This window comes from Cavia porcellus, unplaced genomic scaffold (assembly GCF_034190915.1).
Source record: "Cavia porcellus strain 051 isolate PalLab524CR breed Dunkin Hartley unplaced genomic scaffold, mCavPor4.1 scaffold_3, whole genome shotgun sequence".
NCBI lineage: Eukaryota > Metazoa > Chordata > Mammalia > Rodentia > Caviidae > Cavia > Cavia porcellus.
Window position 1 is genome coordinate 55579980 of NW_026947486.1, and position 13804 is coordinate 55593783.

At 34.3% G+C, this 13804-nt stretch overlaps 1 protein-coding gene across 7 annotated transcripts in view; it reads left to right on the forward strand.

The window, feature by feature from the left end:
- Window positions 1-13804, forward strand: part of Diaph2 (diaphanous related formin 2) — an 875814-nt gene that overhangs the window by 427413 nt on the left and 434597 nt on the right. For all 7 annotated transcript variants that reach the window (XM_063245551.1, XM_063245550.1, XM_063245546.1 and 4 more), the window contains one exon: window positions 12260-12389. In XM_063245551.1, the coding sequence (XP_063101621.1) occupies window positions 12260-12389 (130 nt within the window). The remainder of the gene's footprint in view (window positions 1-12259; window positions 12390-13804) is intronic.

Genomic DNA, 13804 nt, shown 5'->3' on the forward strand with positions numbered 1-13804 from the left:
TCTTATGACTACAGTAAGAAAAAATGCTCAGAGAACAAAATACTTTGGTTACTATATTGGCCAGCTTGGGCTGCCATAATACCATGAGATAGTTAGCTTAAACCACAGGAATTTATTTTATCATGGTTTTAGAGATGAGATGGTCAAGATCATGATATTTGTTGGCTTCTATGATTCTTCTCTCCTTGGAGTGCAAGTAACCATTTTCTAATTGTACTGTCTTGTGCAAATTAAAACATACAATTTTATTTCTCTTTCATTTCTCTTTCACCTTCACCAGACTAAGAATTCATGACATTTGAATGAATATTTTATTTTGCGTCATTTTCCCAGTGTCTGTTGTACAGGGGCTGATCAAAACTATGGTTTTCAAATTTTTAAAAAATTATAGTAAAAGAGACACTGGCATTAATTTCATTCACTTCCAAAATACTTACCACAATCACTTATACTTATCACTGCCACTTTCTGAAGCGGTTCTGGATTTCATGTTTTGTGTCTCTATGAAGAAAAATAAAAAATAGAGAGTCCTGGGGGCTGGGCATTTACCTCAGCGGCATAAGCACTTGCCTTGCAAGTCGTGAGTTTGATCCCCAGTACTGATTAAAAAAAAAAAAAAAATAGAGAGTGTCCTGCTGCCAAGTGCTATCTAATGGAATAGCAGGCTTATAAAAATGTTACAGTGAGTCGTTATCCACCTTATCCTCCAGATCCATGGCATCATGCAACTTCTGGTTCTTCCCCAAAGTTAAAATGACCATGAAATGTAAACATTTTGAATAAATTTAGGACACTGAGGAGGCCATTACAGTGCAACTAAAGAGACTTACTAAAAAGAATTTCCAGAATACTTCAGAAAATTGCACAAAAAATGGATAGATTGTGTACTAAGCAAGGAGTATTTTGACATGATTAGTGACAATGTGTCTTTTATTTAATAAATTTTCCTTATAACATCCACTGTATGTTTTGATCACTTATCATATATGAAACACTCAATAAATTACTGTGGAATGAAAGCTAAGCAATTTGATTAAGTAAGTTGGTTTTTATTGTTCAACATAATGTTTATAGATTTTTTTAAAGTGAGATTTTTTTTGTTCACGAGTATAAAGGCATGTTTTTACTAGCAAGACTACTGAATATGTAATTATCATACTGAATATGTAATTATCAGGTTTCTTAGCCTATGTGCAGATGCAAAATGTATTTTTTATATTAATAAAAGCCAGCAATTCACTTTTCAACATGAGTTAATAAATTAATATGGAGATATCAATTTTAAATGAAAGATAGTTTTAAAGATACTTTAAATATAACCACAGTAGTACATACTGAAGTAAAATCTAGCTAAGGTCAGTAAACCCTAGCCAATAGACCACACATTTGGTTGCCTGTGTCTTTATATTATTTATAAAGTGTTTTGCTTATGTTCACAAAGTTAGATATTATTAACCCTATTTGGAAATTAGAAAAATAAAGCCCTAGAAAATAATATAATTTATCCAGATATAAAACACTATTTAGGAATCCAAATTGGTACTTAAATCTAGATTTATTGTTTTCAAAACAGTGCAGCACCCTATCTGTCTTTGCAATTAACAGAATGGTTGGTTATATGTGTTTCATTTCCAAGAGGCATTCCAGAACTCATTCTGCCACTAGCAAAGTTTTGAAAATGGAGAAAACCTCTTATGTTTTTTTTTTCTTTGCTTTTTTGACAGCTTAAAAAACTTGGAATTTATCATTTTTCTTTAAGTTCTGTTGGAAGTAATTGTAGGCATATTAATACTTTCTATTCCTATAATAGTAATGTATCCAGGCAATAGACTACCTATTTCTATAAAACAACGCCTAATCAACTAAATATATACTGTATTATTGCGTGGTATTGCATAGGTTCTCAGAGCAGTTTTGTACAGGCAGTATTGACTGTTCTTAATATTTTGCAAATGAGCATCTAATCTCCAGGAAGATTGTTTAGAAGATTGTTACCTCAATAGCAAAGCAGAGTTAGATACCAGTTGTTCTAGAGAGAGTTGAAAGGTTGAATCTCTCAAAGTGGTTCCTGAAATTGGCTAATTTGATGTGCCTAGAGTTGTCATGGTCCTTTCTCTTGTTCATGTAGAGCATACTGATAGCCCATAGTGTGAACAATTTTAAGTAACGTGCAAAAGGGATCCATTTGGTTATCCTAATTCAGCACTCGTAAGACGCAAGGAGCTTAGTTACTCTATATACTTTTGAATATTTTGGAAGAGTGAAATATATAATTCTGAGTATTTGCTCTTGGCATCTCTGCATAAACTACTGAAGGAAAGTACTGAGCTCAAAGATTGAAATTTCCAGCTCCAGACATACATAAAGAATCTAAATGCTTATAGGTGTATTCTGAAGGAAAATCTTTCAACACCTGGCCTGCTACTGAAGCTTTGTAGAAACCAAAGCTTGACTATGGAAACCAAGTTACCAAGCAACCTGAACTACCCATTGTAGACTGGGTGCTGCTATCTGATCCACAAAATTGTGAATTAGATGTGCAGAGCAACAGTTTATCACCAAACAGTAGTGATATATGTAATCATGTTGAAGCAGGTACTGAAGGTATAAGTAATTTACATAGAATACACACTTATCCTGGGTATGCATTTGCCTTTCCTGCATGTAAAACCAAAACTACCATCCATTGACTTATAAAATGTCTCCTCCATCACTGTGGTTTTCCGCACAGTATTGCTTTTGATCAAGAAACACATTTCACAGCCAAAGAAGTGTGCCACTGGACTCCTGCTCAGGGGATCATTGATTTTTACTATATTCCCCATGATTTTTAAGCAGGTGGATTGATAAAACAGTGGAATTCCCTTTTTAAAATGAAGCTATAGCTCCAGTGAGGTGGCCATACTTGTAGAGCTGAAGCATAGCCCTCCAGATTGCTGTGTATGTTCTGAATCAGTGTCCAATTATCTTAGTTACTTGTTGCTGAGACAAGATACATAGAACTTAAAGATGAGGAAGAATGGTTTATTTAGTTCACAGTTGGTAGAAGTTTCAGACCAAGACCATGATCTGGTTCCATGATATGGTGGCACATGATAAGGAGGAACAGTTCATGGCAGCAGAAGACAGCAAAAGCAACAACTGAGGAGAGAGAGAGAAAAAGGAAACCTTTTTTTTGGTCTCTTATATTGAATGGAGGGCACCCGCCTTAGGGCAGGTGTAGGATTAGTACCCTTATTCCCAGTATTGGGCCATACATTCATCATAAACTGTAGATTCAGCTGTATCTGAAAAGCCTCCCCACCCCATGACCACATGAGGCACTGGGGGGACATCCAGACACAAATCTTTAATATCAGTGTTAGGTGCTGTTTCTCCCATAACTATGTTTCATGAGTCTAGGAAACTATGAGTATAAATAATACTGTTACCCTTCACTGATACATTTAGTGATGTATTAAAACTTTTGCTTCCTGTTTTCGTGAACTTACATTCTAGTGGCCTACAAGTCTTAGTTTCAGAGATGGGAGGGTTTTTCCCAGAGTGGACCACCATGATTCCATTGAACTAGAAGCCAAGACTTTCCCATGATCATTTTGGGCAACACATACCTCTAAATCAGCAATCTAAAAAGTTACTTGTAATTTTTACAAGAGTGATTGATCCAGAGTACCACAGGAAAATTCTACATGAGAAGTAAGGGAAAATATTTTTAGAATGCAAGAAATCTCTTAGGGTATCTCCTGGTATTACACTACCCTTTTATTAAAGTCAGTGGTTAGGTACAACAACCATGCATTATGAGTAATGATCTATAATCTTAAGAATAAAGGTATGGCTCATCCTGCCAGGTAAAGAACCAAGACCTGCTGAGGTATGCTGAAGGCCAAGGAAATTCAGAAGGCCAGTGTGGTACTGATGGTCAACTTGAACACCAGCTGATCTAAATCAGCATGGTGCTGCATGCAGATGGCCCACCTGAGGACTGTTGCCAGCATAAAAATAAGTAGAGAGGAAGGAAATAGTGCTTCTCCTAAGTGTTGTGACTATTTGGAGCTGTTGGTTTTCCTAAAGGAGCTTGTCATGCTGGCTTTCCTGACAGAAACTCGGCTGTTCTTATTGTCTGGAAAACAGGGGCATCATTGTCCATGAGGATGGCTGTGGTACTTTCACAGAGAGGTCTAGTTCTCACTTTGAGTGTCACTTCCTGGCTCCATTGCAGAACCTTCAATCTAGTGGCATAGATCATTCAACGCCCCCTGGCACAGACTTTCTAGCTTCCACTGCTGACTTTGAAGCTTTCCCACCGCAGAAATAAACTTGCATGGCTCTTTGTCATGGGCTGTGCCTCCTGCTGCACTTGTGGGAAGCAATGTCATGGGCTCCAGGTCTCAGTTGAACTCAGGCAGAATTACTCAAAAACATTCAGTGTAATTCTGTCCTTCAGAAGCCACAAATTGCTAAATATTTATTAAGTTTTAAATTGACACCAAACTTTAATAACATGTTGACCATTTAACTTTTTACATTTAAAAACAATAGTGCAAATACCCAGAACCTATTTTTAATTGTTAAGCCCCTGCTCACATAGAAATTTCTTGTAAATGTTATCTTAGTGGCTTTTGAACTTTGGCATGTATCTTAGTGACCTGGAGGCAATATGAGAATTTTTCTCTAATGTAGTAAAATACAAATTTCCATAGCATACCCTGAAAGGTTCTGGATTTTGGGTGACTGGGATTAGGGCTCCAAGATTTTCTTAAAATGTTCCCACAGTAGGCTTATATCCTAGTCTAGAGATCACAGTTTGACAGTCAATGACTTAGTCAAGCGCATGATTTTTTTTTTTGTATTTTAAAGAGAAAAAACAAACAGAAAAATTAAGAAACAAACAAAAAAAAAACAACAAAAGCAAAAGAACAAAAAATTAATAACTATTTTCAAAAAAAGATGTTAGAAATTTAACAATGGTTGTTATATTGCCTATTGTTATCTTCAAAATAGTTGCTCAGGTTACCAGATACATAAATAAAACAAAACAATAAAATGAAATAAAACATTGGATTTCAAAGCCCATGAATTCTTCATTTCTAATTCTTATTTTTTCTATTGGTTGTTCACTTCAGGCCTAATTATGCTGAACTTACTCAGGATGATAATTTTTGTCACTTTGCCTCACTATTTATAGTTGTTGGCTCTGCTGCCCTCTCTATTGTCTAGTGATTATCTGCAGTCAATATTTTGAAAAAAAATTTCCCTAAATAGTAACTCTTCTTGCAGTCTATCCATTCCTTCTTATTTTGTATATTTGGTAGTATAGTAAAACAGTGCCTGAAGAAGGTTTTTAAAGATTTACCTAATCATCAAACCAGCCTCTAATTATCTTTGAATTTTTTAGAATTTATTCTTTGAACATTAAAAAATGTTGAAATTAAGAGTCTTCATTTTTAAGGAGGTCACAATCTGGCAAGTAAAGCTGATTGTGTAAATAAAAGTGTATATTTATGCATAACTGTTATGATTTGGGCATAGATGTTCCCCTGGGCCAGGGATTTAGCTCAGTGGCATAAGCACCTGCCTGGCAAGTGCAAGGTCGCAAGTGCAATCCCCAGTACAAAAATAAAAATTGTTCCACCAAAGCCTCATGTGGTCATAGGTGGGACTTTTTCAGAGGTGGCTGGTTCTAGAGTGTGTGATGCTGGGATTACAGGTGTGTGATAACTAAATCAGTCCACTGATTGGTTTGGCACTACTCTAATCCTGGCTGCAGATACAATATAAAACGTGCGTAAAGATGTCATTAAGGTTCCTTGTTACTTTACTGTAGTCTGCTTGTCATGAACTATTTTCCTCTGCCAAGCTACTTGGCCTTAGAAACAGCCAATTTTGGACTGAAACCTCTACAAACTGTGAGCTAAATAAGCCTTTCCTCTGTTAGCTTTGGATGTCTGATATGCTACCTAAGCATTGAGGAAAGTAACTAAGACAGTACTTTAACTAGAGAATAAATTACTGTTATGGACTAAAAACTGGTGGTCAACTTAACTCCAGCTAAATGAAATCACTGTGGTGCTGAACATAGATGTTGCACCTCAGGAAAGTTGCAGCATAGAGCTGTGAAGGAGAAGCAAGGCATTGTGAGTTTCTCTGTGTTGCTGTTTTGATCCAGTTGTTCTCCTGGAGGAGCTCGTCATGACTAGCTTCTGCAGTGTGAGTTGGACCATTGTCATCTGCGGAGTTTGAAACTTTGCTAGTGAGAGTGGCCATGGTTCACTTTGGGAGACTTCTGGTCCTTACATTGAGCGTCATTTCCTGGCTCTGGAGGGGAAGATATGCGCCGCTTCATCTCCAGGACAAACTCATCATGCTGGCTTTCTGGCATGTACTTAACTGTTCTTATTATTGGAGGGCCTCTTGGGACCTCTGTGTCCCTGAGGATAGCTGTAGTACTTTTCAGGACAGCCTGGGCTCCAGTGTAGAACCCTCAACCTACCAGCACAGCTCCTTCACCCCACTAGCATAGACTTTCTAGCTTCCACTGTTGACCTTTGTACCTTCCCAAGCACCGATCCTTTAAACAGACTGGCATGTGTCCTTTTTGTGGGCTCTAGACCTCCAACTGGACTCGTGCAAGACATTGTCATGGGCTCTAGGTTTTCATCTGGACTCATGCAGGACAACACTGGGATCCAGACCTTGTCTGAATACTCTGTGTCTTTGGCGTTGTGGATAGATTTCCTGCACTTTCTTGCATTCAACTCTGGGTGACCATCATAAAATAATATTATAAATTCTGTATCTTGATTCTAATTGTTCTCTTCACAACCCCTGACTACCTCAATTACTATGGAAAAACAAAAATAAATTACTACTTCTGTTCAGGGAAGATTGTGATGATGCATTACTAGTAACCGTCACTCTCCTAAATGATCCTTCTTCTCTCTTGCATGCTCTGCTGTTGGCATCTTCGTTGTTTTGGATATGATAGATCAGACTTTTATTAGTCATAATTTAAAAACTTTTAGAGTCTTTGATTTTCCTTTACCTAATCTTTTTACTGAATTAAATAAATGCTGGGTTTCTTTTTTGTTCCCACAGTCTCCAGAAATTTGTTCTTAGCCTTTTATATACCTACTCTAGATATTTTAATTATATCAGTCCTTGACAAATACCACCAAATTATTATCTATGTCACTGATTTTTTTAATGCAGTGGTATATTTTCTACTAAATTCTGAATTTGAGGACTTAAAGATATCACATATCATTACTTATCTCTTATTCTTAGTGTTCAGTACAATCTGCAGCTCATGGAGAAATAAATAATAACTATATTGGCATGTACTCCTACTTAACTCTAAGTACATATAGTATCCTGGAAAAGTTCAGCTTCCTACCCAACCCACTTTTGTACTTCTGTGTGCATAGAGTTGCTATGGCTTAAATCTAGATGTCCCCCCAAAATCTCATGCAGTTATAGATGGGACTTTATGGCTGTGGCTAGATCCAGAGTGTGTAATGCTGAGGTTAAGTATATGATGATGGGTCAACATTGCCATGCTAGTATTAGGATGCCCCACTGTGGATGTGAGTGCTACCCACCTTAAGGGCACGTAGCCTGAATTGAATAGAAGGGACAGGAACAGGGCTGCTGCCATCCCTTGCTGCTTGTTTCTTTACTACTTCTCTGATTTTCTGCCTTCTGTCCACAGTGAACTGTTTCTTCTCTGTGAATCCCCTCTACCATGACAACCTGCCTTGGACTCAGCTAACTATAGACTAAAACCTATATAAACTGTGAGCTACAATGAAATTTTCTTCCTTTAGCCTTGGCTATCAAGTATTTTGTCTCAGCAATGAGAAAAGTAACTGAGACAGGAGTTAAATTTACAAGTATTATTATACAAACCACACAAGTGTGAGTTTCATTTAGAGAAAAACCTTCATTCAGACAGTTATTGACTACCTTATAGGTTCCAGCATTCTCCTAAATAATGTGAATAAAAAACTGTTATTCAGTCTTTTCCTTTGAAAGAGCTCATAGTAAAAAAAAAAAAAAAAAGTGTGGAATGTAGTCCTCAAAGTCTTCAATTGCTCCTAAGGTAGAAAAGTTTTCAGAGATGATGTGGGGCTTGTATAATAACTATGAATTACTGAAGCATAAAATGCCCCTCGCCCCAACAGCCTGTTAGTTTCCCAGGTAACTGTTCCTGTTACTTGTGTCTCTTAGAAATGGATGGTCACTCTGATGCATAGCTGGTCACTATTATACATAATGTAAGAACCAATCAAAGACAGGCAAATACTCTGCCTCTGTAATTCCCCTTTTAGTTCCATAAAAACTTTCCACCTGGGCCTTATGAGTTTATTATTTTGAGGATTATTCGCATCAGTGTCCTAAATCTGCCTCCAAATCCTGGGTGTCATTTTGGGGTTTTTGTTTGCTGTTACGATATGAGTAGGTCTTTATCTTGTAGATGAAAGAAGAGTGGCAGGACAGCGTCTAGACACAGTGGTATAAAATTGCACAGTATATATTTAAGCTGTTATAATCAGACCAACAGTCAAAGCAGCAAGATTAGAAAGACAAAGTCAATCTCATGAGGGACCTTACATGGAAATCCAAGAAATATCTGTGCTTCTATGGTAGATGACAGAAAAATTTGCAGTTAAAAATTTTAGTAAATCATATTTGCTAAGAATAAAACCATACATTTGAAGAATAGCATCTCATGGAGAGATTAAATTAACTGTGGTTGTTTAGGTTAGATAATATGACAAAAGACAAGCAAATTGTCTCTGTGAAGGGTTATATAGAGGATAATGACCAGTTACTTTCAGTTCTCACTGAGGACAAAGAAAGAAGAAACAGGCTTAAATTATAGCAGAAGGGAAAATTATTTACAGAAGAGTTCACAGAATTATTGATTGTGATTGATATAGATCATTAAAATATTGTCTTAGGGTCTCTCTCTGGCTCTGTGCCACTTCCCAATTTCAGAGACGTGGCAAAACTGAGAACTTTCAGTCTTGAATGAGGATATTGAGAATAACTCTCTGGTGTCAATTAGTTCAAATGCATTGCTATCCCACTGACTAAAATTGTGGTAATGCATTTAAACATAAATTATATCTTTTGTTACGTATCATTCATATTTCAAAATGATCAGATTTATCTTTAGAAATAGATATTTTTAATAAAAGTATATGCATTTCAAAAGTTATTAAAGATTAGGTAGAATAAATTAAATTCCATTATTAATCTCCATAGATGACGTTTATTGGCCAGTTGATTGTAGTTCAAACTGCTATGTAGCTTGCTAACTGATGACACAATCAATTTACAGTAACTTTTACTGTTATTCACTGCTAAATCTGCTTAACATACATTGTTTTTAGCTCTTGTAAGTTTTACTGATTTTTGAAACTTCTGTTTGTGTTTTTAGTTGTGAAAAATATTGAAAGAATATATTCATAGAATTGTAGATTGGCCATTTTCTTATCCTTCTGCATCTTTCACAAAGAATTCATGTATCTATATCATGCCCTGCCTAACTGTGGCTGGTTAGAGGAGAGGAAAAAAAAAGTTTTACTGCTGACTAGAGAAACCCTTGACATACTGGCAAGATAGTCATCAATGAGACATAGGCAATGCAGGCGAGTATATTTAGATATTTGATGTTACATCATAGTTTTAACATAGTTTCAAGTTAACCAGCTATCAAATGTGATTCAGTTTTATTAATTAATAAACTAACCCAAGCACTTTAATAGTGATTCTGTACATTCATTAGGTTACTTTTGTTCTATCCTGATATCCATCTTTCTACTTATCTATCCATCCAAATATAATTTTCTAATATTTATAGTCTGTTGAAGAGATAGATAAATAGAAACAACACAAGAGACATTTTTTGGATAAATGCCACTAGCTAGTAGACCTGATGAAAGTAAATGTTTTAACTTTCCCTTTGTGCTAGTAGTGCAGAAAACACAATTAGGCCAGTGTGAGAGACAGGTAAGACAGACAAAAGACATGATAATGCAAAGTAAATGCACTTCACTAAGACAATTTATTTTGTATTATGTATCTATTTTTTACAAATTGGTATAATGTTCACACACGTGGAGCAAGATTAAAAATACCACCTATTTGTCATGATTTTCTGCCAATTTGAAACATTAAAATGAACACTTGAGTATTAAGGGTTTTTTAAGAACATAAATACTTAAATGAATGTTATTGCACTATCAATTAAACATTTTGTTTCTCAGACCAGTTAAGATTTTTCTCAACTTGGCAAGGCATGTATTTGATCATGTTTGTTTGTCCTTTGAAGGTAATACTATAATTCTAAAAAATAAAAGTGTTTGCGTACTGTGTCAATAAACCTTTGTGATTTTGTCAGACAGATTTTTACTTTACTGATATTATGCTTTATTTTTGAAATGTAACCATTGATTCTACTAAATTTCATAACAAATTAATGACAGATATTGAATGTATATTAATTAAAATTATGAGACTGAAACTTTTAAAAATTTATACCCAAAACTGTAGTTTTTAAAGCACAATAATACCCCCCAAGAAAATAAGAATAGCACTAACAGAATTGACATATGAGATCAATGCCATTTTTTTGTTTTCATGTTTCCTGTCCAGTGTTACTCATGTGCACTTTTTAAAGTATAATATACCTGTAAAATTTGTTATACAAAGAACTGGACAGGTCTTGATTATTCTTTCAAATTGCATTATTTTTATTTTTGTTTTGATTTCTATGATTTTCTTTTGGAAGATATACCTGCAATTTTCCTAAGTATCTAACATTTTTAGGATTTTAGGATTAGTAGGTTTGTTAATTTAAAAGAAAAATAAAATATTAAATGTCTTATTATTTAAGATCTTCTACATATTCTGAAAATGATGCACTTTCTGAGCATTTTACACAGTAATCCCACCTAAAGCCTCTTTTTTGTAATGAGAACCTCCCATTGATTCATCTATAGCTGCTTAGCTTACTTAAGACAAATTGCCCTTGAGGTTCATGTAGTTTTCTTATAGCTTGCCCATGAACAGTGCTATACTACTTTGTAGTACTGAAAAGCATTTAAAAGTGCATTATAATAATGCACATTTTAAAGTACTGGATCTATATGGGGTGATTCTAGAAAATTCTAAAAAATAATTATGACAGTTGGAACAAATCCACTTAACTATGCATTCTATGACCATTTGTTTATTTTAGCCTTAAGTCTAATATTTCTTTTAAGTTATGTCATCTGAAATTGAACAGTTGCTAAAAGCTATAGTACAAAACAGATTCAGTATGGTTCTGATTAGTAAATGTTCTGAATTTTTTCTCTCTTAGTTCCTAAAACAATAAGGATTTTCTCTGTAATTACCTAACTATTCTCTGCAGCCTTTTAAAAAACCTGTTTGTGAAGAATATTCATTTATTCTAAACAGAGTAATCCTTAAAGCTAAAAACCCCAAATCAGTATGAACATCAGTGGACAAACCCATCATCTAAGGATTATCGAATTAAAACATCCAACAAAATGAGAAAAGTTGATACTTTATGCTCTATTTATGTTTTGCTTCTGAGTAAATCCTTGATTTCATTTGCAGCTTAGTCTAAGAATTATAATAAAGGAAATATTAGATTCTTATTGTGTATATTTTGGCTCTTTATTTTTTTATTATTGTAAGTGTGGCACCTTTTTTCTAGTTTCTGAAAAAGAAATACAATATGTAATCAGCAAAAATTTTATATTATCACCACTGTTAGTCAGATTATTTTTATAATTCTGGATAAGAACAAATTTGAGAATTATTTTCTCATGGCTCATACAAGTAGAATGTAAATGTTCTTATTCTTTTACATTAATTTATATCAGTGATGGCTAGGTGCAATTTCACAAATGAATCCAGCTTTCAAGAATATATTTTTGTAATCAGCAAAGACTATTACTAAAAATGCTTAAGCCAGTGTTATTCTCTCATGAAAAGAACAGTTCATTTTACCATAATGATTCAGACATTTTTGAAAATGCACATTAGGTTTAATCTGATACTATTATTGTCCATATTTCTTGCTTTTAAAATATGGTCATTTTAAAATCTAGAGCTTTGCTACTAGACCCCATTAAGAAAAAAAATTTTGAGTTCTAATGAATGGAATTTACTCATTCATTTCCTTTGTTTAAGGAAAAAGTCTGTTTTAATTACTAAAACATTTCATGTTGTTCCCTTCCAGATCAAAGACACTAAATCAACAGATCAAAAGACAACACTTTTGAATTTTATTACTGAGATTTGTGAGGAAAATCACCGAGATATTCTGAAATTTCCTGAGGAACTAGAACATGTAGAAAGTGCAAGCAAAGGTAATTGATTTTTAACTGCATTGTGTCTATTTGTGGTCTGTGTGTTTCATGTTAAATGATAAGATTAACAAAATGTATAAATAATAATCACAAAAATAGTTTTGATTTGTTAACTGATATAATAAATGCAGGAATATAATTTATTACGTTATTTAACAACATTCTACATTTCAGTGACCCGTTAATGTCTTCAGCTTCATTTTTAATAGTATTGTGCGTATCATTAATGCCTTTAGATTTCTGATCAGAAATTGGTGATATGAAAATGCAAGTCAGGCATTCTTTGAGTGTGTTTAAAATCTTAAATGTGATTAAAGACATAAACGTATGCATGTGCACATACACTCATAAATACCTCATATTACAAGGAGAATGGCAGATATTTACATGAAAATGTAAAGTTCTGTAGATTAGATAAGGAAGAAAATAATCAGAGGAAATCTTCATGATATGAAAATGAAATTTTACAGGCATGGTAAAGGGTCTCCCTTGCTTTCCATAGACAAAACAACACGAACAAAGCACATTATTAAAATGTCTTAGGACAGGTGAAAGCAGTAGTTGACAATCAGGCAGGAACACTAAGGCAGGTATCTCACAGGCTTCAATGATGGCTGCTAAATCTCGTTTTAATATGCTAGGCAGTAAGGCATCATTGAAGGGATTGAATGGACAATAGTTAGCACTGATGGGAAACATAAAAAAATGCTTCTAAGACTTTAATTTGAAATAATTATATTTGTCAGTATTGTTTGCTTGCATAAGCAGTTAACAAGTATGATGATGGATCAAGAAAACATTTATTGAAGTTGCGATCATACATGAGCAGAATTTTACTGAAGTTGAGATCATACATGTGAAGAATTATATTTTCTCTTTTAGACAATCTAAGTATTACATTAATCCTTTTTGAAATTTTACCATAGTAATTCCATCATATAACTTTAGAGAACTTTCTGTAAGGGCTCGTAAGCATGTATTTCCCAAATTTATTATAAATGATATAAACCTGTATTTTTTGAAGGAACAAAGTGAGTCCATAAAGCCCAGAACAGCATGTTAACATTGTGTAGTGTCATCTCTGCCTACTTGGGATTTCAACTAGATTCTCAACACATTTCTCTCATTTTATCCAGTGTGTCTTACTTTGTTTCCCAAGGAACACAATATCAGAAGACACACCATGGTCCCATAATACTGTATGTTTTTATGCAGACATTATAATATGATCAGAAATTATACTTACTTTGACTATAACATAGTCTGGTTATATAGTTATATGTCTGACAGTTGTTTCTAAAGAACTTCTGTAACTCAGTCCTTGGATTTAAAAGAAACCTTTGTGACTAGAGGTACATTTACTAAGATGTAACCAAAGTAGAATAAGAGCAACATTTTGGAACACTATATAAGAT